At 28.4% G+C, this 25,799-nt stretch overlaps 2 protein-coding genes across 2 annotated transcripts; one reads left to right on the forward strand and one right to left on the reverse strand.

The window, feature by feature from the left end:
• The first annotated feature begins 5,314 nt into the window (after positions 1–5,314).
• Positions 5,315–13,837, forward strand: LOC111026243 (hepatocyte growth factor-regulated tyrosine kinase substrate). The gene is made up of 15 exons (XM_022304285.1): positions 5,315–5,617; positions 5,701–5,785; positions 6,869–6,944; positions 7,006–7,194; positions 7,395–7,544; positions 7,624–7,748; positions 8,886–8,958; positions 10,382–10,480; positions 10,554–10,616; positions 10,691–10,813; positions 10,889–11,144; positions 12,150–12,334; positions 12,394–12,556; positions 12,864–12,956; positions 13,018–13,837. Exons 1-15 carry the CDS (start codon positions 5,587–5,589, stop codon positions 13,530–13,532), a joined length of 2,226 nt encoding a protein of 741 aa, XP_022159977.1. The 5' UTR covers positions 5,315–5,586; the 3' UTR covers positions 13,533–13,837.
• Positions 13,652–25,457, reverse strand: LOC111026244. Its single transcript, XM_022304286.1, has 6 exons — positions 25,308–25,457; positions 25,050–25,237; positions 14,602–14,689; positions 14,294–14,367; positions 14,072–14,225; positions 13,652–13,990 (listed from the first exon to the last, which is right to left on the reverse strand). The coding sequence occupies exons 2-6, from the start codon at positions 25,131–25,133 to the stop codon at positions 13,890–13,892; spliced, it is 501 nt and encodes a 166-aa protein (XP_022159978.1). The 5' UTR covers positions 25,134–25,237; positions 25,308–25,457; the 3' UTR covers positions 13,652–13,889.
• Positions 25,458–25,799: the final 342 nt, after the last annotated feature.

Here is a 25,799-nt window from a genome sequence, read left to right on the forward strand (position 1 = left end):
AAATTATCTAAATAAAACTTAACATCACATTTTAATTTGTAAATAAACGATACTGGTGATGTATTAATTATACTTCTTGCATGACAACTAATTGTCCCATAATATAACTTACATTGTCAGTTTTAATAACAATTAACGACCATGTAATTATCATTTTTCATTCTGGTGGATGCTTCAATGTTTGATTGAATGATTGAATTAAATTGTTTCTTTCACCCAAATATGTTTCCAATGATTCAACAATATTGCACTTTCCTGTATACTTTCAATATGATTAAAATGGCTACCCGTATTTACTTGTTTTTCTTCATCGCCCATGAAACATTTGTAAAGACTTTTGGCACTCAGCGGTTCCAGGGCATGGGCAAGAATGCAAGATGGGCAGCCACCTGGCACCTGTACCAAATTGTTTGATGTTTACTTGTTAAAAAGTTCAGTATCGTGTCGTTTTGATAGTTAAAGTAAAGAATTATTAGTCGATTTAGTCAGAAGAATGAAAATAGTAGGTACATTAAGTTTTACATCTTGTTAAAAAATTTTTTTAAACTGATTATTCATAATGTTGTTACTAATTACGCAAATTAAATAACACTTAAATTATAAAAGAATAATTTGATAATATGTATAATATGTAATTTATAAGTAGGGCCAACAATTATATGCCCTAAAAATCTATAAAATATGTATGCAGTTATGCCCTAAAAATTACCAAAATATGCCCTTAAAATATGCTCTAAAAAAAATGTTATTGTAAAAAAATGATTAAATGATTAATTTTTTTTATGTATTATACAATTTATACTATAATAATACAATATTATTATTTATTGCCAATGAATAATGATTCACAAAAATGTGTGATATTAAAAAATATTTAAAATTAAAAAATTAAAATTAACGAAAATAGGTATTTTGTAATTTATTTAATGGTATATTGGCTGCTAACAACGTTTTGCACAAATCTTTATTGAAAGAATTAATTTTTGATGTAGTAGATAAAAGTTGTTGAGTCTTTTGTTGTTGGTCGCCGAGTCGTTGAATACCACGTGAGTGCTTAGACGTTTTAAGATGTTGTAAAACTGTAAATCGTTTTTCACATGTAACCTTTGCCTCACATATTTTACAAAACAATATATTCCCATCCGAAGAAAATATATTTTCTCCAAATTCAGAGATGTAACTATTGATACGACTAGTGTTGGAAGTTCTCACTTTCGGCATTTTAAAACGGTCGATTTAATAACGCACCACACGAGTATAAAGACCGACTGACGACTGTAATAGGTGCGATAAAATATAATATGATATTTATCTCTATGCGATACTGTTACCGATATACGGACATATAATTGTTGACCCTAATAATTAGCGATTAAGATTAGATTACCACTTTTCATAAATGAGCTGAAATACCAATAATAAGGTATATGAGTGAAACAAATTAATATTTTGTAATTCCCGAGTTTTTAAGATCTTAAATATGCTCCAAAAATATACTAAATGCTAAAATATGCCCTAAAAATGCAAAAATACCATAATATGCAAAAATATGCGAAATAAAATTTTGTATACAGCATCGTTAGGTTATAAAACACATTTTGGTATAAACTAGCTATTTTTTTGACCAACCAATAAAAATATGCAAATGCATACAAGTGTTGGCCCTATTTATAAGATATTGTAAAATTATGTAATATATTCAACATAAAGCCCATTTTATTTTGTTTATAAAATAATAAAGAAAATCTATATTTTTTGGTGTTCATATTTGAATTGCAACGCAAAATAAATGTTGGGGTTACGGAGTTAAGGTTGGCCATAGATTACTTATAAATATGATATGTATATTTATATTTTATGCTCGCTCGAAATTTGAGTTCTAGAATCTCACCTGTTGGCACTTCATTTGGTATTAAATAGGTAATGAATATTGATAATACAGAGCAGATTTGATGAATGACCTTGTATTTTAGATGTCACTTGAAAATTACTTCAATCGTTATAGCGCCAAAAGATGTAATTTAGAAGCATAAATTGAATTTCTAAGTTTTCCTTGAAAAATTGCCTGATACTAATGATTGATTCTAGACTCTATATAAATTAATAATTTAGAGATAGAGAAATAAATAATACAATTTGATGACTGGTATTTTATGGTTGTCGGCCGTCGCTACTTAATGTAATCATTTTGATACTGTACAAAACGGAAACATAAACCTACTATTAAGTGATAGCATTAAACGAAAGTTAAAACGTATACCATTGTTTTTATAATATACCAATTATTTTAAAATCAATGCACATATATGTAAGTAATATACTAATATGGGCTATACCCACAGACTGCAGTTTTCTGTAACAATACAATTGAAAACATTTTGTGTTTTATAAATTAAGTTATGAATATTATGATGTTAAACATTATAATAAACTGTGACCACTGGTATTTAAAACCTATTATGCATAATAAATGTATAAATGATAATAATATAAGCCATGTGTTTTATGATTATTGAATTGTTTTATCTCTTAAGGCATATTTTATTTTATAACACATTACAAATTAAAATGTATTTATTTAAAATCAAAAAATTACAATATAGGTATTTTGAATTTATAAAGATACAATTTACATGTTAACTAAAACGTTTACATTTTTATCCTCCTTTGTTTGGCGAATGACCACTTTATAAGAATAGTATTTACGTCGACGCAATCAACAATATCTTTTTTACAACTTAATAGCATCAATGAATATTAAGAGGATGTCGGAGAATTTTTTACTCCCAGCATACCAAATTTTACGTTCACAATAATGGTTATGATTTATAATCATAATAATTTCTAAAATTAGAGTGAATGACCTCTTATACAATTCAAAGGTGAGATTATTATCCAAGCCTCTAGGGCATCTCAAAGGAATTTTATTATACTTTAATATTAAAGTGAGTTATGAGTATTTTAAGATGTATAAATGAATTTACAATGTTACGATAATTTTTTTAAATTATTATGATTATAAATCATAATTGCGAACTTACAATTTTCTATGTTGCACGTGGGTCAGAGAAAGAAAAAAATGCGTCGACAACTCATTAAGTCCGTTCGACTTCGAAGTCATTGTATATCGTAAATTATGTTTGATAAGTTTCAATGTTGGTAATATAAGTTCGTTCACTGGTTGGCGGCAGCTGTTGTAATAGGTATGAAAGACGACAAAACCACTTTTTATGATAAAATTCGTGGAGAGCCGGTGAATAAATTGAGCCGAATGACAAATACCATAATAATATGTTACATAATTATACAGACATGTACCTATTGTACCTAGTAGTAATAGACATGATAACTCACACGTAGGTTTTACTACAGGCTTCTATATAATAATATTATACCGGGTATATAATATACGGTGTATCTAATGTAATTAATTACTTCACATTTTTTTCATCACAGTAGATACCTAACTTTTTCTAACAATAGCCAAAATATGCATTATTTAATATATGGTTAAGTCGGTGGATGTAATAATGGTATATTCGTATTAGGTTATTATTAAGTTTAATAATATTGGCATTTTAGTAAAATAAGGGATGATGCAGATATGATAAAACAAAAACATATTAGATTTAAGGACAAATTGTCATTTTCCATTTCTGCAAAAGTGAAATCTCATCGATACCGTCATAATTGGTCTCACTCTAATTTCCGTGTCTTGAGCAGTTGAGCCAAGGACTTACTAATTAATATTATTTTTTAAATCACGTTAAGTTATCACGAAGTAGGTACACCATATATTTGCATAAATATTCAATATCAATATAGGTTGGTTCCTATAAATACTGAATTCCCATATAAGTAAAAAAAGTCTCTCTTTTTGGAAAAACATAAGGTTAATATGTCCTGATTTCGAGGTTTATTATTTGTGTTAACAATTATTGAAATTTCACAACGGGAAAAGCACCAAAAAAAATTGAATTTTTTTCGTTAAACATAGTTTTTTAATCTCCATACGACTATACATAAGACATATTAATGTCAGTAATCCAACACTAATTTACCCCTTATTACAGTAGCCACATGTTAAAGAATACTCATTTTGCCTATAATACACTTTACCAGCCCCCTCACGATTTTTTTTAAACTATTTGTTTTCTATGTGATGGTGTAAAATTTTTTTACCGGAAACTACTATTTTAGAAGTTATAGCCGTTTCAAGTTTGTGGTTATAAGTACGTCTTCTTCGAGCGCCGCTCGTCACATACAACAGTCAGTAGCGTGCGTATGAATCACGTCATTTTAAATACTGTAAAATATAATAACAATACTACAAGGATACAATATATTTATATCTCTTGATCATCATCTGCACAGAGTGACTCATTTTCACTTTCTAACTCTTCGACTTCCTCTATCTCAACATGATCAACATTTTAGTCACTGGGATGGTTGGTGGATGAGCTCAAGTTTTGCGGCCGGCCTGTATAGGCAAAGTCAGGTTTTTTTTTAAAAAAACAAGTCATTAAAAAAATAAAAATTGAAAATCGTGAGGGAGTTGGTAAAGTGCATTTGTTCCCAAATTTTTGCTATTATAAGAAAAGTAAATGGGGTGAAAAATATGTGAAGTAATTTATTAAAGTTATAATAATAAATTACAATAATAATTCTTATTTTGGTGGATGTATGTTAAAATTAAAATGATGAACTATATGTTTGCAAACAATTTTGTTGGCACTTATCCCAAACATTTTTTTGGGAATGTCTCATTAGATTACCGATTTAAGTGTATAAAAACTAAAAATATGGTTGAAAGAAAGCCTAAAATAGCTGAGGTAAATAAGTCCATATTAATTTATGTAGAAATAAGAAATACCTAATAATAAAATAATTAATAGATTTCTAAATGTGTACCTATGGGCTTATGGCACTTAATGCGTCGCGAAAGTAAGAAACCATAAAATAATATTCAATGAAAAAAATCTTTGGAAATGTTGTGCAGTGTTGCCGTTTTCCGGACAAAATAAAATAACCAGAGTGTTCTATTATCAATAATGATTTGATTTTAGGTTTTTAATAATAATATTAGCTAAAAAGTCTTTATACCAAAACCATTTAATAACAATTGGTCAGCAATCAAATTTCCGATAAATGTCCATTGTCGTCGTTATTATAGTATTATACCAAATGGCAAATTTATCACACTACAAAAACGTCTGACTGGGCGGTGACAATTAGTGACACAGGCCCACTGTTCTTGATAACGAATTGATAAATGACAAGGTTCAGCGAATTAAAAAACGATTCCTGACTCTACTGTTGTCACTGAAATTTCGTGATTTCGTCATAGATTTATTGTCTTTTAATCTCTTTACTCTTTTCTATGTTTATTGTTTTCTTATTTTATATTATTGCAAATTTTTATTGTTTAGTTTTTTGATATTTTATAGTTTATGTACAAAAAAAAAATAATTTAATAATACAATATCAATTCAATATAAGTACGTCGTTCACGCTCACAATTCCACAGGCTTTAAAAACTATTTTTTTTTGTTTAACACATACCTACTGAAAATCACGGTCAACAAAATGTTTAAATCGAATTTTGAAAAACTACTCGGTAATTTGAAATGTCACGATCTCAATACTATAATATTATTTTATGTATATAATAGAGTGCCTACATTTGATCTAAATTTCCAGATAAAGTGACCAGCAATTTGTTGTTGGAAGCAGATTGGCCTACGACTTTAGAGATATGTGATACAATACGACAGAAAGATGTGCAGTAAGAAAATTACTTTTTATACTAGTTTTAATATATTATTGAGTAATATCAACATTAAAAACAATAGAAATTGGGTATAAAGTGATAACTAGGTATTAACATTCCAAACAATTTAAAAAAAATGTCTTATTTTATACATTGTATAAGTAATTTCCTGAAAATATATCATTGTAGTCATACACTCATACTCTATATATTATAATATTGTATATAAAATAATAGTTTTTTAGCTTATATTAAATTTAATATATGGCATGACCTTTAGAATAAAATAAAAAATTAACGTATTATCTAATAATATTATTTTGAATTATACTTATGTGTACCAGCATGAAGTTAAATATGAATAATTTAAGATTTTCAAATTTAAAACTTAATTGTCATGTAGCATATTTCTGTACATCAAAACAATTCTGATGATGTCACATACCTATCTGCATGATTCATTAGTCATAAATCTTCAACTAATACTTTTAAATGTATCTATTTCATCCCATTCACTCATTTCTTTCTCTATCATTTTATTAATTAAAAGTTTTCGTGATCCAATGATAATTTATTGAAAAACTTTCACAGTTAAACCTCTAAGTCTGTCAGGTCATGTCCAAAAGTATGCAAGCATACATTTTAGCATTAAAATCTTTTAACTCTGAAACGTGTAGTTATTTATCAGAATTGTTCTGAGTATACACATATATAGAAAGTTGAATTTGAATTTGGTTTTGTATACATATCTGGAACCTACTAATAAGTTATAAAGAAAATACATCAGTGATTGAGAATATACTGGGCCAATAAAATGAAGGCTGATAGTGTATGCTACAGTTTCCAAGCACTCTTAAGTTCTGTATCAAATCTTATTCTAGTAACAGAATATAATAATCATATTTGTTTTTAAAATAAATTTTTAATTGTTAACAATTTAAATTCTGTAACTTAAATAATTGCATATAATAGCCAATAGTAATGATTCATTGATACCAAATAACCACAATTATTACTATGTATTACCTATTTTTATCAGATTGTTATTACTATCATTGTTAGGTATTAAACATATTTATTTTTTATAATGTTTTTCAGACCAAAATTTGCACTCAATGCCATTAAGAAAAAACTTATTAGTCCAAATCCTCACACAGCTATGTACAGCTTATTGGTGAGTATTTTTTAAAATAAAATAATCATATTTTTTGAAAGTAATAATATATTAATTTTAGGTTTTGGAATGCTGTGTTAAAAATTGTGGTCAATTAGTACATGATGAAGTTGGAACTAAACCTTTTATGGAACAAATAAGAGAAACTATAAAAACTACTCCACATGAAAATGTTAAAAACAAATTACTTGAACTATTACAGACTTGGGCGTTTGCTTTCCGAGCTATTCCTAAATATTGTGCTGTTCAGGTAACTATATTTTCTTGACTATTAAAATATAATATTTCATGCTATATGAAAAATTATAATGTTATCTACCTTATGTATTTTAATCAAAAAAGAAGTATACTTATTTTGAACATAATAATGTTTAATATTTTTTTTGTTTTTTATTTTAAAAATAATAAACGAAAAAAAAATTTTTTTCTCTTTGTTTTTTTCTTTGGTAGGACACAGTAAACATAATGAAAGCTGAAGGATATACATTTCCTGCTCTTAAAGAAAGTGATGCTATGTTCAGTTCAGATGTAGCTCCGGGTTGGGAAGATTCTGATTGCTGTCATAGATGTCGTGTTAAATTTGGAATGGTTCAACGCAAAGTAAATTGTTTTATTTCAAGCTATTATTGAAAATAGTATAAGTTAATATTACTGTGAAAATCATTTTTCTTTTTATTAGCACCATTGCCGTGCTTGTGGACAAGTTTTCTGTGCGCAATGTTCTTCACGCTCTTGTACATTACCAAAATTTGGTATTGAGAAACCAGTGCGTGTTTGTGAAGCTTGCTTTGAAAAATCACAAAAGTACAAAATTCAATTTATTTTAATTTATAAAGTTTATTTTTATAGAGATATTCTGGGTACCTTTCAATAACTCGATTGCTAAATACCAGATATGATTTTAATACCCAACCAAAGCCTATTTGTAATACTTGGTATCCATATTTATAGACATATTATTTCAGCCAATACTCATCACTTGGTATTTTGGTACTGATTTAATTTATGACAGCCAAGAAAATATTCTCCCTGCAGGTTTAATAGATGCCTACGACTTATATCCTTTGTATTTTCAATGTTTTAATTATTTGTTATACAGTCTATACGCTTGAGATTCACTTATTGGATATTTTTAGAATAATTGTTGGTAAAATGTATTTACATACATACATTATTGCCCATAGTTTATGAACTTATAGAAGTTGGATCGACCATCATAGCTAATTTCTGGCAAGCTTATGTTAATATTTAACAAATTGACCTTTGTAATCACTCAACAGTAAACCACAAATTCAACTTAGTCCTATATACGGAATACAGATACTTAATGTTAAAAGTATGTGAGGAAGTGCTAATGAGCTAACAAAAACCGACAGAAGACTAAAGAAAACTTTCTCAATTCATATTTGACAGAGTTAATGTTGCAAAGTAAACTAAAAGGATGTGTTTAGCAAAATACTAAATGATATATCAACATTTTGGCCCTCCGTATATTTTCATCTATTTTTATTAGTTTATGTTTAGTATTTTGACTTTTTACAGTTTATTTTATATTTCTACTCATGTATATTTTTCATACTTTTGTATTAATTATTATTTTAATTTTAAATGTATAGATTTTAAAGTATAAAATATACAGTATGATTGAACATCAAAAATATAAGAGATATAAGTGGAAGGTGTTAACTAAACTGTCTAAATCAGTATTGGTTTTTGAATTTATATATTTTACTCGGCTGATATTAATTGCTACATCATTAGACATGTTAGTCAATGTATACTCAATTGTTTCGTAAATACATTTCTTAGCTAATTCTATACATCTGGTTTATTATAAATTATTTACCTGGAACATCTCTAAATTATTTTATATATAACTAACCTTAAATACTGCATTCAAAGATTTTATATTTTTATGCATTGACTTTATTTTTATTTTAGACCACAAATTAACAAAGGATCAGAAGATTTACCTATAGAGTATCTTACCAGTTCGTTGGCTCAACAAAATCAAGTAAGGGCTATTTATTATTTGAGAGTTCTCCTTGGGGATGGGGGACTAAAAAGTTTAGGCGTAAGATCAAACAAAACAAAACATTGAGTATGATCTATACTTCTTTTTTTTTTGTCCTTGGAAAGTTGGAAATATATAAATTATATCATAAACAAATACTGTGATAAAATTATACATTTTAAGAGATCCCTCGTGGGTTAATTTATTTTTTAAAAGTGTAAAACTGAAACAATTAGTGTTCAGTAGACCAGTTATGTTGTCAGCTTTAGTTTTATAGTAAACTGATTGATCTAGGTCAAATTATCAAACAAATGTTTGAAAATTCAAACATATTATTATGTGTTTGTATGGCAGATCTTTCACATTATTTGAAACATTTTTAAGTGAGTTATGAGCAAAAGTAATATACTGCAATTTAAAAATGCTTATATGAAACTCATATGAAAAATTAATAGTTAAAATATTGTAAAAAAAAAATTTTATCCTAAGGAATTCCCAACTTAATGATACCGAACAATAGTGACCAATAATTTTTCCCGACACATCTATAGAACCAATGTCCAACGCCATTTGTCAATAAATTATTGAACAAAGCATGATTGAAAATGTAGATAATGTTTATCTGAAAAGTGACAGTGTCTGTCAACATCCAATGATCCATCTGTATCCAAACGTGTGCTATAGTTGGCATTCACTAAAATGTACTACTTCTCCATGTGTATAATGGTTTTAGAATCATTAAATTTATGAATTTGTTGTTGTTTTTTTTAAGTAAATAATATTTTATGAAAAAGCTTGAATATTGTCTTCTGTATTTCAGTATGAAATATTTGCATTATGCTTTACGTTACAAACTTCAGATTCTTACTCTTACCTAACTATCCTAACTTAAATCAAATTTAAAACTAAAGTTTAAGGTTTAAGCAATCTGTTAAAAGTCATCTTTTATAGTGAAATCAAAAAAAAAAAAAAATGTCGAAATATTAACTTGACAGAGTTATTTCTAATCTTATTTATTTTCAGTATTTTCTACCTATACTTTTTTAATCAAAAATAAATTCTTATATGACAGGTCATTTATTACCTGTTTTGTTAAAAATAATAATTTGTGTGGAATTATAATAATCTTTTGATCTTTGTCCAGAGACTACTTACAGTTTACCTAACCACAAGTTACCATTTATTTTCCTTTATTTTTTACCCTAAATTATAAGCTATTAAATGTAGAGAACATTCTAGGAGACTTTGTATTTTAATTTTGAATATAAATCTGGAACCTAATTATAAACATTCACATTAATCAACTTATCTATAGTAAGAATTATAACTGAGTTTGATATTATAATTATAAAAAATGTATTTTTTCACAAAACATTTTATTTTTTATATGAAATGTTTTGATTTGAGTATATTTATATGTTAGATACCGGCAGCCAATAGAAAAACAGAAGAAGAGCTAAGAGAAGACGAAGAATTACAATTGGCTTTGGCTTTATCCCAATCTGAAGCAGAACAACAAAAAGTAATAAAACTTAAAAATAATAAATTTTTTTTTCTTATAATACAGTCTTATAATAATTTATACTTTTCAATAGGGAATACCTTTTATGAATTCTACTTCAATACCTGCTACAAGATTATATTCTTCACCGCCAGTAGTAAGACAACAAGTTTTTCATTCAATTATTTATATCATTTCGTAGATATTAATTGTTTAACTTTCCTTTTACAGAATGAAAAAAAGGTTGAGGTTGAGGCTGAAGATGATCCAGAACTAGCACGTTATTTAAATCGTTCATACTGGGAAAGCATAAAAATTGGAAATTTAGCTAAAGCAAAATTGGCTGCAACAAATGTATGTTTTCAATGATATTTTATAATTATAATTTATAGATGATATTAATCTTTAGTTGTCTATTAAATAATTTAGGCGAATACTGTTGAATCACCAAACAATGAAATTAGTCCCGCCATGAATAATGATCAACCTGATGACTCGGAGGAAATGGAATTGTTTATTACTTCTGTTAAATCACAGTTGGAAATTTTTGTAAATCGTATCAAATCAAATTTAAGCAGAGGTAGAACCGTTATTAATGGTGGTTCATTAGAGACATTTTACTCGAAGATAACGCCTATGCATCAAAAGTTATTGCAATATATTCAGCAACAAGATGAGAAAAGGTGTAAGTATGGATAACTGTTACTTACCAAAGTTGGCAATTATTATAAAAATATTATTTGGTCAATGTAGAATTGTAATGAACTAATAACACTAATTATGCGTTAAATATAAATTAGATATCTAATTTTTAAGTTCAATGTTTTTAAGAAATATAAAATAGTTATGAGTCATAAGCAAGGACTTCATGCACTTCACGCACTAAAAAATCATCAAATATGCATTTAAAAATATGCACTTATGCATAAAAAAATTAAAAATATGCGGTTAAATATGCCATTGAAAAAATTAATTTTATTATTATTCTATATAAGTTTTAACTATATTTATATTATTAAATTCATTTGGAATCTGTTTTGAATGTTGGATCCCATTTCTTCATATATTCTGCACATAATAAAACAAAAAAGGTATTTACCAACCATTATTATTATTTCAAGATAACATTTATCTTTATCGTCTTTATGAGTTTATAACAATTGTTGACCTTAGTTCATGAAAAATGTTCACCAAAGAGCTTGATTTTCAATAAACCATCAAAATATGCACTAAAAGCTTAAAATATGCTCTTATAATCAAAAATATGCCCCTTAAACCAAAAAATGTCCAAATATGCAAAAATATGCACTAAAAACTTTTAGCTTTTGGTCACAAACGTTGTGAAAGGTATTGTGTACTTACTCTGCATACGTTCAACTAAACCATAAAAAACATGCAAATGCATGAAAGTCCTTGCTCTAGTTATGACCAACTAATTCTTTAACACTCTATGAACTTTTGTAAATATTATAATTCACATACCCTTATTGATAGTATTATAAAATATTAGTAGATACATAAAATAAAAACCAAAAAAAAAAATAAGATAATATAACCAAATAGACTGAATTAGTACAGAGATAGCATAATAGTTTTCATCAATTCCAATAGATGTGATTTTGAACAAAACAAAAATTTGAGTCATAAAAATAAAAAATTGATAATAAAACGAAAAATATTTCTTTTTTAGTATATTTTGAAAGGTTACAAGACAAATTGGTTCAAGTTAAAGATACACGGGCTGCACTAGATGCAATGAGAGATGATCATAAAGCTGCAATTCAACAAGAAGCTGCTTTTGCTGAACAACAGAGACAGATTCAGTTAGCTATGAAATTAGATGTACTGAGACAGAGAAAACAACAGTATCAACAAGTAATTTCCTATTAGCTTTTATTTGAATTAAAATGATTTTTTGACTGCTTGTTTTGTAGTATCAACATCAAATGACTCTTCAACAAGTGCAACAACAAGAACAAGAAATGGCTATGAGGATGGAACATCAGAGGCAAAACTACCTTAATAGTAATATGTACGGCCCTAATTCTTTGCCAAGTGTGCCCACTGCACCTAATCCTTACATGTCGCCTGGTCCTAGTAAGTAGCAGAAATAATTTGTTTGCTTATTTGAGGCTATTTAGATCCACCATGCCTCACCATGCATCTTTATCTAACCTGGCCCTTTCTCCATCCCTGATAGGAACTTCAGATCTTCTCTAACTTGGTTGCTCCACATCTGTCTGATCTGGTTTCCATTTTGTGTCTTGTAAACTATCAATTAACATCTCTGCTCTCCACACCTTTCCTGCTCAGGGCTTATTGCTGTGTACTGGCTACTCGCTTAAATAATAATAACTAGATTCTTTGTTAATACAAATACTAATAGTTTGTCATCATCTTATAGATTCATTGATGTCTTCTCAAATGCAAGATAATGCTATACGGTATCCGCAGTCATCAGAACCGGCTCACTTTCAACATATTTCTCAACCTCAAGGTATAAAGTATGAGTTTGAGTAAATAATAATAGTAATACAAAATATGTATACATTTTGCAGGTTTTGTTACGAGACACATGTTACCTCCAAATTCAAGTTCAATCACAAACAACCAACCAGTGAATTTACCTTCCAATGAACCAAATAACATGTCACAAGTCAATTCAAACATTCCTCAGCCTATTTATCAGCCACGCATGGCTCCTATGACAAACACAATTAATTCAGGGGTTTCTGTTAGTCCATCAATGAATTCCATGCATCAACAGCAGCTTCCTGGTGTTGGCTCTCACACACAGCCTATGATGCCTGGCCATCAACAACCTCAAATGCAAAATATGGGTCCACCACAACACTCGCTTCCAGTAGGACAGCCAATGATACCCAATCAACATCAACAGCCAATGATGGGTCAGATGTCTGCTATGCCTTATGGTGGACCTGTTCACATGGGACAGTACGGTGCACACCAAATACCTAGTCAACAAGTAAATCCACAGCCGTCCGCTCCAAACCAAGTAGAACAACCAAAAGTTGAGCAACCCCAGGTTGCAGAGTTAATAAGTTTTGATTAATTAATTTAATGTTTCGCATTCCAAATATACACATTTTTAACATTTATTTAAAATTAATATTATATTATTTTAACTTTGTGGGTATATTATTCAATTGTTTATTATATACATTATACATATTATAAATAAAAAAAAATATATATATAAATTATAAATAGTGCATTACAAATTAACATGGAAAACAACCTTGTTAAACTACTTAATAATATAACTTGCACACACACACACATTTAATGTTGTTATATACAATGTTGAGGGTTAATCATTTCATCATGTCTAGAAAAATCTCATTGGCATTAACATTGCATGATTATCGAACAAACATTTGTCATTATGAAAACAATTTAGTTTTATATTTTAGCCGTAGTAAGGTGTTCTGGTGTATGGAGTCCGGTTATCTTCTTCTTTGATTTTTTGATAATAACTATAGGTTACCCACCACATGTACACGTAAACACCTGTAAAATATGAACATAAGTCGTGGCACAGTGATGTGTATTACATTTAGGATTTTATAACTTAATTTATATAATACTTACCCACGCATAGCATGCCAATCACTAGAACCATAATGCTAGTGAAATAGAATTTATGAATCAAGAAATCAATAGTAGTGTATATTACAGATATGACAAGTCCAATGCATAACATGATCGTTAGTACTATCCAAGGAAGCATCAATATCTTCTTTCGCTAAAATAAAATCATAATGATGAGAGAACATTCTGCAAATAATGTTTTTTGCATTAGCTCATGCTTACCATAAAAATTCCGACCAAAAGCACAGTCGATATTAATACTGTCATAAGCAGGTTGATTACGACAATGATTTTTACTGAAAATAAAATCAATATAACAATAATTATTATTGATTATAACATTATACTATATAAAGATTCAATAAAAATTATTTGAATATGGAAGAGACCTAGTAAAAAAATGTTTATACTTCATTCAGGAAGAGTAAACAAACCAAATTATAAGTTGCCCACTAGAAAAAATGTGTCCAACCATGGTTTGGTAGTGTAGTTACTATAAGTGTGTTAGTTATTTGAAACTAAAGACTTACCCACAGTTTTGGGTAAGAAATCTATGATGATCGTCTGTATTTTGATGTCGTTTGTCAGAATCATGATAAGAGCGAATATGGCAATCACCTGAAAAAAGAAAACAGAGGGAAACCGTTAGCTATGTGACGTGCGTCTGTCAGTCTGGTAGGTGTTGTACAATTAATACTAATGTGTATATCAATATTCGTTAGCATACGAATATAACGCTTGGAACCTCCACAGAATTTTAGGTTCTGGTCTATATTTTCCAAATTAAATTTTTTGGCTCTCACACTCGCTATTGAAGGGGTTTAGTATAGGCAATTTAAATGACATTTTGAGAAGAATTAAAATCATTAATCCTAAATATGTTCAAATACTGATTCAAAGAATTTTAAAAGTAGTCCCGTGTTAGTAATAACAATGGTTGGTGCGTAATAATGAGATGCATTAAAATGGTTTCGTGTGGAACAAACGTATGAGTAGGTAGGTACATTATTTGCAGTAAACTTACCAAATTTTCACGCTATACATAGGCCTGTGGTCTTAAACACGTGGCCTGGCTTATTATTATTTATTACTATTGAACGATAAAGGTCTCATCAAAAAGCAGTAAATAGATGTAAGATATGGTGCTTATATGGTATATCACATTTACTGGTAAGTCTTTTTTGATAGTTTATCCCAAATATTTAAAAACATATACAAGTGTTAGACATTTTCTAAGCTGTCAACTCTATTTAAGAAGCCACCGAAAGCCAACCTCAACTAGTTGAAGATGAATATATTTTTCTGCTACAAAATTAGTACAAAACTAGATAGTATCTTAGAACAATAAAAATGTTGTATATGTCAATGAAAAAGGTAACCTTGGCCATGAGTCATGACTTAATTAAAGATTGAGGAAATTTAAACAAAAGACAAATTTTAAATTCACAATATTGTCAAGAATCTACATGATTTCAGAAATTATTATAAGATTATAAAAAAGTAAAAACATTTTTTTTAATATCTAATTTATTTCGACTGAAACAGATCCCAAATGTATGTAGATACTTGGTGCACAAGTCCATCCGAATATGCCACTAAGACGTAAAATAGAATCACAGAACACCGAAAGTATTTTGAAATAATAATTATCCTAAAATATCTGGGGTTAAAACCCCTCACCTCTTCCTTGTTTGAAAATTATATTAGTTTTTTATTATTAATCATATCAGTAGAAAAACATTTTTACAATTTCCAGAATTGTACTTTTAAATTGCAATACTTCATGAGGTAGGCACCTACCTATATTTAGCTGTGTGTCTGCCCCGAAATATAACACTTTCCCCACTTTCTACTCAATTTATAGTGATTATTTCGACTATACCTACCACAAAAACTAAAATATTCCGTTAGTTTTGTTGTCGATATTTTTGAAAAATGTATTGTTTAAGTACATAATATTATTATTATGTGATAATGTTTATTTAATCTAATTTATTATTTTGCAGTGCAATTTGAATTTATCACGCAAATAACTTGACAAATATCGGGTGTGGACGTTACGATATTGCTCGAAACATCTATGCCATAACGAATATCGTCAAGAATATTATTTTATTTTGCGAGTTTGTGACCAGCTCGAACATAATAAGAAAGAAAAATTTGACGAAAATAAGATCAATAAATCGGAATTAATTGACAGCGAAACAACGTTCAGATAGCTCGTGAAAATATTGGCCAAGGTTTTCGGGCGTTGAACACGAATTGATCGCCCGAAAGGAAAATATTCACATTTTTGCACGTCATCGTATAATATTAAATATGTAATATTAGGTAATATCATCATCTAGTGTTGCGTCACCGACGTTTAATAAACGTTTTTAATTGAAATTTAACATAATTCGAAATTAATTAGTACCCATTTAAAATGTTAGTTGGACATTTGAAAATGTATAGGTACGCAAGACTTTATGCGTTACATCGAATCTGTGGAATTACTTGTGTTTTTATATGCTGCAGGTAACCAGATACCTTTTTTTGGATCTATGGGCTATGATGATATAATAAATGAAAAATCAATAATATTGTAGCTAGAAAACGAACAACCACCAAAAATATATTATTTAGATAATTTTCATCTGTTGAATTTTTACGGTAAATTTAATCAAATTTTGTACGTTCACCTATTTTATAGTTCAGCTATATTTTTTTTTCTAGAATATCAAATTGTTCAAGCATAATATTTAAATACGCAATGCTTAAGAAGTTAAAAATGTTCTACTTTAATGAAACTTTTGATCATATTAGCGATTTAAGTTTTTTTTAAAACTTTTTCTTACTAATATTTTATCCGTAATCACTGTAACATTATCTCATATCTCTTGGATGCAGAAATTGGAAAGATTCTTAACGTTATTAATTATTATTGAAGCTCGAATAATATGTTTGTGACTTTGCATATTTTTTTAGATAATATCTTATTATATAATACTTATTTGCCTAGAAACGTTTAATAAAAACTCATGAAATATTATAAAGTAATATTATTTTTGTAAATTTTTACTATATAAAAAGGAATATACTAGTTATACTGTAAATTATTTTATTATTATGACCTCGAATTTTACATAAATATACCATTTAGTTAATAATACAATATTTTAATATTTAGATTAAGGCGATCTGTCGATTTAAATGTAAATAAATTGTCGTATTTGAATTTACTATTTTAAGATTAGTTTATTTGGAATTTATAGTTTTAGAATATTGCTCACTGATGCAAACGATAGGAAGGGCATAATTGATTAAATATTCTATTTCAATACGTCGGGAATGGGTGTATAAAAAAATATAGTTGAAATAAATACAATAACACGAAATTTGCATAAATGTTTTTCAATGTCAAACTTGTTTTGTTTTTATTTTTAATGACGTAAAAATAATACATTTTACCATTCAAAGATGTAATAAAGCATGTTTAACGATCCTCAAAAAGCGCCTACCTCACTAACTTGCACAAGTAATAAATGACGTTTAGCATCTATCATTAAACACGCTAATATAAGACCATAAAATCAGATAGTAATGGCGAAGATAAGATACAACTATCTATGCAGCTGTCGACGAAATTAATTTCATCTATATATTATTACAACAATAATATTATACAATGCCGATTTTGTAACTAACTTCCATAGAGTTGGATTTAATTTACAATTATTTACAATTAATTCATAATTGTTCACAATCTGCCCTGAAGCGATCGATTGGACCAAGCGCGGGACCTACGTGATTTTGGCTCCTGAAACTTATTTTTGGAGTAACGGTCTTGGGGGGAGGGGGGGACACTTAAAAATTGAAATTCAGGGATTGAATTTTCAATAATAGCATTTTGAATTTTTTTGCATTAAGTCGGGGGCAACTTCATGTACTTGATTTTATATTACATTACAAATATTATTATTATAGGTAAGTGATAATGTACATTATGTGATATGAATTTATAATTCTTAACAATTAACATTATAAGCTTTAAAATTGTCGGTAGTTGTTTCTTTGTACATCGTGCCGATATAATATTATATATCATGCTACCTATTTCAAAATAAATTACCTACTTAACCACTAGTTATTTTCAAATCCGCCGTATAACGTTGAACTAATCACAACGTGCATACATCATACATACATCAATAAATGGGACTTAATGTATTATAAATCAATATTATTGTAATCAAAAATTCAGTAAAACATAATTATTAATGCATTATAAGACTTGTAAAGTCAACACCTGGCAAAGAAGATAGGTAGATATATAATTATTTCAAAAAGGTAGAATCGATATTTATCATGGTTATTTTAATTTAGTACCTATGGCCATATGTATTATGATTCATGCGTGTACCAACAAAGTGATTAAGGAATGTTTAGTTTTATTAGTTAATAGTTTTATCTTGTTGTATTTTTATCCCAGCCAGAAACATATTTTTTTTAAGTTCATTGATTATGTGTAATATTTGTGTAGTTTAATAGTTGGCGATCACCAATCTTCCTAAAATATTGTTGAAGTCCTACGAAAAACGGAAATTTATTTGTCTATTGAAATGTAAGCGCAGGCCGTAAAATGTGGTCTAATTACCACCACCCATGTCAATACGAAATGCGCTTTTATTGTTATTGTCATTATAGTTTCTAAATAATGAAATTGACAATCGATAGGGTAAATTATAAAACATTTTCGGTTGTCTATTAATATTTCTGTTGTATTGCTGATGTTTGCTGGCAATACGTTTTTCTTTTTGGAGATAAACTAAAGAAGGTAACTAAATAAAATTATATTATGTTCTATCGAACTGCTCGGTCGTATAGTTAAAATAGACGTTTTCGCCGTCCTGAATATTATGTAACTTTCTAGTGAATATATGCCAAGGAAAATTATTATTAATACATCTGGAATGGTTGACCTCTATTATTAATATTTATAATTCATAATATCTGATTCCAGACGTCAGATTCCCTCGTAAAAATTCGTTTAAGAAAATAACTTTTTATGGGTCGGCACGTGCCTATGTAAGTATCGAGTGTTCTGTCTTGTACACATCCACATTGTAAACGAGAAACCATCATCTGCTAATCACTATACATATTGGTTTCGCCGTTATTATAATGGTACCTAAATGATAAATAAATAAACACAATATATTATATATATATTGAACAAACAATTTCTCGTATAAACACACTCACACCATCGACGTGCTTACTATGCTAAATATAATACTTGTTATCGTCTCGCAGAGCAACTGGCAGAATATCGAAATGCGCAGTAAAGTAGGTATGTGGATATAAAAAAAACGTGCGCTGTAACGCGTCATTATATACAAATGTACACATACATGACATAACATGACATACCTAAACCCTAAGTCTAATAAATAGTTGTCTCGAATAAAAACTTTTTTTATGCACATGTACCAGGGCAATGTCTGAGAACGATTTTGGAGTGAAATAAGTGTTGGAAGGCCGGCGATATAAATGTATAATATTGTGTTATATTGCGTCAAATACAGTAATACCTACTATAGTATTGTAATTTTATAACAGTCGAGTCTCCATAACTCAAATTCCATTAACTCAAACACCTCGATAATTGTTCGAATTTTTTTATTGCCTCTTGAAGTGTTTTAAAGTCGTGTATGAGGTATTATGTATAAGTCGAAAAATGCAAAAGTTGAATTTATTTTTATTCCCCTGCTTGAGATTTGATTTATCGAACTCGACTGTATTACTAAATTACGTACGACTTCTTTTGGGCTAAAGTGTTTAATATTTTTATTTTATGTTACCTATGCATAAAGATGCATACAAAATATAATTTGATTTTTTTTTTCAATAACTATAAGATCAGTAGGTACCTGGCTATCTATACACATTATAATATTATTATACATGTATGATCCATACGGTTACTAAGCGTGTTCATATTTTGTCTACATTTAGGTACTTTATGTTATACATCATACAGAGAAGTATTAAAAATATAAGTAGGTACTAATTGTATATAAATAATTTTTTTTATTAGACATACACATACCTAAAGTAATTTTATTAGTTGCAGTCACTGCAATCAAACCGGTACAATAATTTATATCAACAATATTGTATAAGTGTGTATTTTTATTTATATGCTACATAAATTGAATACACCTAACCTTTTCTATATGTATAACATAAAGTAAATATTCAACATTTCGGTTTTACCGAAAAGCGAATCAAACGAAAAATTGAGGGTACGATTTTGGTCGAAAAAGGTCTCACCCGTTCTATTAATATATTAGTAGGAAATAAGAAGTACGACAGACGTGCATTACTATCTAAGATCTACTTATATTTTTGATAACCAATCGATTCCGCTACACATATCAATTTTCAATACTAATTTTCGTAGTCGTCCTTGTTACTCCTTGGCTTTTATTTAAAATTTTAATTGAAAAATAAACTTTAATTCTTTATATTATTATTTGTTTCAAAATTAAAAATTGCTAATTTCGATGTGCCAAGTTCAGCAACGACATAAGGACAAATTGGCACCAATACTGATTAAAGTTTAGTTTGTTTAGATCACGACTATTCTGCATCCAGTGATAATTAATTCAAAAGTATTTATCGCATATTACACACGTTTTAATTTCGATTTTTATACATTTTAATTTTTAAAACTTTCCTAATTCGAAATGGTTATAAATTGGCGGAATCGATAGATAATTAATCGAAGCACCGAATGGTCGGTTAAGTAAGCAGTATATAAGAATACAATATTACAACAGGTAGGTACAGACCTATTTGGGTGGAACAAATCAAAACCATTCAGTAAAATATTAAAATGTAGGGTGATAAATAGGTACTAAATAAAATAAAAAATGTATAACATTATTAGTTTATACACATTTAATTTTAATAATTTGTGGCCTTGTGGGCAGACGAGAGGATTAACTATTAAACATTATTAGATGATAAGACTTTAATTATATTGGTTTTTTAAACTTATAACCAAGAAGTTATCTAGTTAATGTTGACTAGTAAAGTTATGTACATAGTTACACCTCCTACTAGATACACGAGGAAATAAGCTCATTTTTACAAATAAATCTCAATAATATACCTATAATCTTTATGTTTACATTTATTTCTTTAACTAATATTGTCTAAAAAATATTTATAAAATTTACTATCTTGGTTATTATAATGACTAGATTTTAGTTGTTTTTCGATAGACATCGAATTAGATCATTCACACACGGCACAGGTACAGGTAGTAGGATCTGTTATTTATTGTTAATTTACCAAACTATACATTTTGATCATAGATTAGCTTGTAACATGTAAGTATAGTCAATTTTATTTTATTAGTCTAATTTCATTTATTTATAACGTTTTTTCTGTAAATGCATTATACTTATTTTGACAATATTATGTTTAAAATTAAAATATTAAAACCAAATATTCGGCATACACAATAAAAGTTAACTGTTTTTATTCTTTGGTTCTTAAAAACTGTGTTACTACAATACTATCTACGTGTGCTTATATTCTTAACTTTATTGTGATCAGTCTTGTTATTTTTGCTCTCGTAATATATGACATGTTGAATTGTTGAAATACTTTTTGGACATTTTAATTAATATGGTACAACGTATATTCTGTAAAGTGGGTTATTAAATGAATTAAAATATGCGCACTTTTCCACATGGTAGTGAATTAAATTTTATGTACATAATATGTAAGTATAGTACTTTTATTACATGGGTTATAATTTTTGAGAGGATTCATTAAAATTTTTCAAGTGGAAAGCTAAAAGCTGTTTCTGAATAATAACAAGAGGCATAATGTTATAAGTTATGTGACTCATAATCCGTAGCCATCAGCGACTTAAAGCTTTTAATAAAATTCGTTAGCGCAATTCAAAATAATTATAGGTTTTAAGCACGATGTTTAAAAAGTTTTTTTAAATGTCATTCAGAGATATATCCTTATAACGAACGTAGGAGTCACGGCACATGCATTGTTAAAAATATCAGATGGCCCGGTAAGAGCTGAAACTTCAAAAGTTCAAAACTAAAAAAAGTTTCGTCGGCTTAATTGCCTAATCACATTACGTTTAAACAAATATTTTTAATGATCAACCTACGTATATACACCAATACACCTGACTAGTGCTTAATGGCTGTCTCAAACAAAATAATTATTCTGCGAAACTACGATCTAATTAATATGAAATACCTACCTATAGGTCTTCGTCCCTTTCAAGCAATCAAGCATTATTATTATTTCGACATTATTTGTAAAATATTTAATTTATGTACAATTGTTCAAAAAATAATACCTATATGTGTCTTATGCTCTTATTTTTTTTAAAAATATTATTCATCAAACGTTTTTACTTCATTTTTTATTACATTGTATTCGTACAATCAATAATGTAATGTATAATATTACGTGTTATTAATTTGAATAAAACATTAACAAAAAAAAAAAATTATCGGCATGAATTAGTATAAAATCTGTTTAAAAGTGCAACTGTGTTTAATTTACCGATATAATGTTATGATTAGTAATTTATGGATATAGATTATATTTTTGTTTCGTGTAATTTTTAAATTTTATCACATTATTATTGTTCGGTTTTCATTAAAATGGCCCGCGGGCGTTATAATAATATATTCAATTCAAATATTTGGCTCTATATAATTTTATCGTTATAGTAGTTGTACCTATAACATCTATACGTAACATGTTATTATTATCGATTATATCACCAATTACATAGAATTAGCTTGATTTTACTATTTTAGTAGTTTAGTTCATTAATAATTATTTATAGATTTAACTGATATAAGCGTAACCAACCTATAATTGAATACATTATACATAGTGAATAACCTACTTGGAATTTTGAAAATAAATCTAATTAATAATACATTAATTTGGTATCGATGTGTTTTACCATGGAAACATTTAATTACCTATTGAATAAACAAAGAAATATTAGCTTATCATTAAATGTAAACAATGTGATTGGTTTTCTATGAACATTATTTTCGTTAACTGCGACTTTTATCAATTTTACCTTTCTCAATACTACGGTTCTCGGTCTAAATAAGACATTATGTAATAAAATATAAGACCCTACTTACAGAAGAGCTAGAAATATTGCGTTAGTTTGGTGTTAGTTACACTTTTATTTTCCCTGTCTATTAAGAGTTGAAGATAAAATATGTTTAAATATATTTACAATATATTTTTAAACCTATTAAAAGTCAAAACTGTAAGTAAATTAGTAAATAGGTAGGTAGGTAATAATCGGTGAGTTGGGGAATAACGAAAATTTCATAAACAATATAATTTAATTATTATACATCAATATCAAATTTTATTTTAACTTTAGATACCTTGTACGTACTTACCTACTGTGAACAATATAAAACAACGAAATGTCAAGCAAAATACTTTTGCATAGGTATACAAATAGTTAAAATTGTGGTAAAACGAGTATATTAAGATTGTTTTGATCAAAATAATTTAGAGTGAACTTTTAGTATAGGAAAAAATACAATATTAAGGGGTGGTTTATCATTAGGCAAATTTGAATTATATTTTAGAAAAATGATATTTTATTATTGATTTCAAATTAATAAATAATCGAATGTGTTGAGATAGTATTATCAAATTTAACATAATAATAAATTCTAATCGAATAGGAATGGACTTTAAGCTGATGTGCAAAGATAATGATCAATACGTCATGCCTATAATATGTTATGTTATATAGGTAGTAACTGTAATTGAAAGAAAACTTTTTTGCTGAAACTAATTAAGTTAATTATAACGATATCAAACTATTACATGTGGTGTAGGTGTGATTGGATTATTTATATTAAATGTGGAACATTTTTAACAAATAAATGTACAACTATACTCTTGTTTCAAAAAGAAAAATTGATTTAAAACATTAAACAGAGACTTATCGATGTGTCAGGACACGGAGATTTTTATAATATACCAACCTATCTACTCTAATGAGTGATGTGTAATACCAGATTTTACCTAGGTATACATGGTTGACAATAAATTAAGTATCTAGGTAAATTTACATTGAACGATTGCTTCTTTGTTTTTTTTTTTACCAACTAATTTAAATCTTAATGTATCTATAGTTATATAAATAGTGGTCATCGTTTTCGTAACGAATATTGTTAATACTTTACTGGACACTTACGCCGAAAAGATTTAAGAGCATTAAGAACATACGTATTATGTATAACCATGTTCGATGAATACTATCCTATGGATATTGGATAGATCTGTAAGTATTTTTCACTTATTCAGTAATAATGATGTGTTTATGAGTGTACGAATTAAAAGCATTAGAGCATAATCATAAACAGAAAATGTGTAAAAGCGTTTTTATTAAAGATAGTGTTTACGATAAATTGAGTAGGTATCCTTATTTTTTTTTTCTATCTAGGTCATAAAAACTATTTTTCTGTTTAACTGGAACGAGCTCAAACCATGGTCATGCTATATAGACGCTGCTGTCACTGACTGTAGTGCCCTTTAATAGTGACTAATATATATATATCGCCAATGTCGCCCTTGAACTTTAGGCGTAACCTAAACGGTATTAACGACTTTTGGTGCTGTGACAAGTTTAATAATAAGACGATGATTAATAATAAACACACTGCCGGAAAGCGGTGTACCGTGTGATATATGTATCTATATGCCATAGGTGTATTAAATATTAATCCTTTTAATATAAGACGTGTTGAAATGTATTTCAGGCGCACTATAATATAATATATACTATAATAATATGAACCTAACCACTTCGAATATCCTCGAATATCGTCATACAGTGTATGAACTAGGGAAACTTATTATTATTATTATTAGTAGTAGTATTATTATTGATGTTATTTACTATTCCGTAGAAGCCACTGATGAGGGCTCCGGTCTTGAGCGGGCAGCCCAGACACGACGTGACCAACGGGAACTTTCGACCCATCTCGGACACTGCGTTTACCGCGAACAACTCGGCTAGAATACAACGGCACTAGTTGCACGTCTATCGGAAGTTTTATGTTCGACTTGCACTTGACGGGCGCGAGACTGAAGCACACGGAGATGAAAATAAAAATAAAAATATTCGATTATTAGATTTTTATACTCAAATTTTTACCGACGTAGTGGTGTTTATGCTGTTTGTTTATTATTATTGTTATTATTGTATTTTTTAGCACGACTTGTGAACACCGTGTGCACACGCGACAAGCTCGCCGGCCGCTCGAAACACAACTGCACACTATATTATTATACGAGTGAGTAGGTATATGACACTCCACCGCCGCCGCCACCGCGCGCGGCTGGTTATGCCGCCACGGACCTTGTAGCGAGTGGCCCATAAATAGACTTGACCGTTGGCGAAAAAATAAAAAAACGCGCCCGTCGCCCGGACCTACCTCTCCGGACATCGTGTACACGCTACACAGTAGGTACAATATGATATAATAATTACAATAATAATAACAACATTACCGCGAGGCGATGATAATACGCTTATTAGTACCTATAATATAATCGGAACCGGCACGAGTGTTACTCGCTAATGATAAAAAAACTTTTTCCCAATCGATTATTCACGCGTTTTAATCAAAATTATAATCCTGGACTC

The sequence above is a fragment of the Myzus persicae genome, unplaced genomic scaffold (genome assembly GCF_001856785.1).
Source record: "Myzus persicae strain clone G006 unplaced genomic scaffold, MPER_G0061.0, whole genome shotgun sequence".
Taxonomy (NCBI): domain Eukaryota; kingdom Metazoa; phylum Arthropoda; class Insecta; order Hemiptera; family Aphididae; genus Myzus; species Myzus persicae.

Bases quoted from the DNA above. Each gene is read 5' to 3' on its own strand.
- LOC111026243 (XM_022304285.1), top strand. From the start codon at position 5,587: ATGTTTAAATCGAATTTTGAAAAACTACTCG. The intron at 7,545-7,623 runs GTAAATTGTTTT...TCTTTTTATTAG, and splicing joins TTGGAATGGTTCAACGCAAA to CACCATTGCCGTGCTTGTGG. The intron at 10,617-10,690 runs GTAAGACAACAA...TTCCTTTTACAG, and splicing joins TATATTCTTCACCGCCAGTA to AATGAAAAAAAGGTTGAGGT.
- LOC111026244 (XM_022304286.1), bottom strand. From the start codon at position 25,133: ATGGGTCGAAAGTTCCCGTTGGTCACGTCGTGTCTGGGCTGCCCGCTC. The intron at 14,690-25,049 runs GTAAATAACATC...TTCTTTTTTCAG, and splicing joins TCAGTGGCTTCTACGGAATA to GTGATTGCCATATTCGCTCT. The intron at 14,368-14,601 runs GTAAGTCTTTAG...TTTTATTTTCAG, and splicing joins TTTCTTACCCAAAACTGTGG to TAAAAATCATTGTCGTAATC.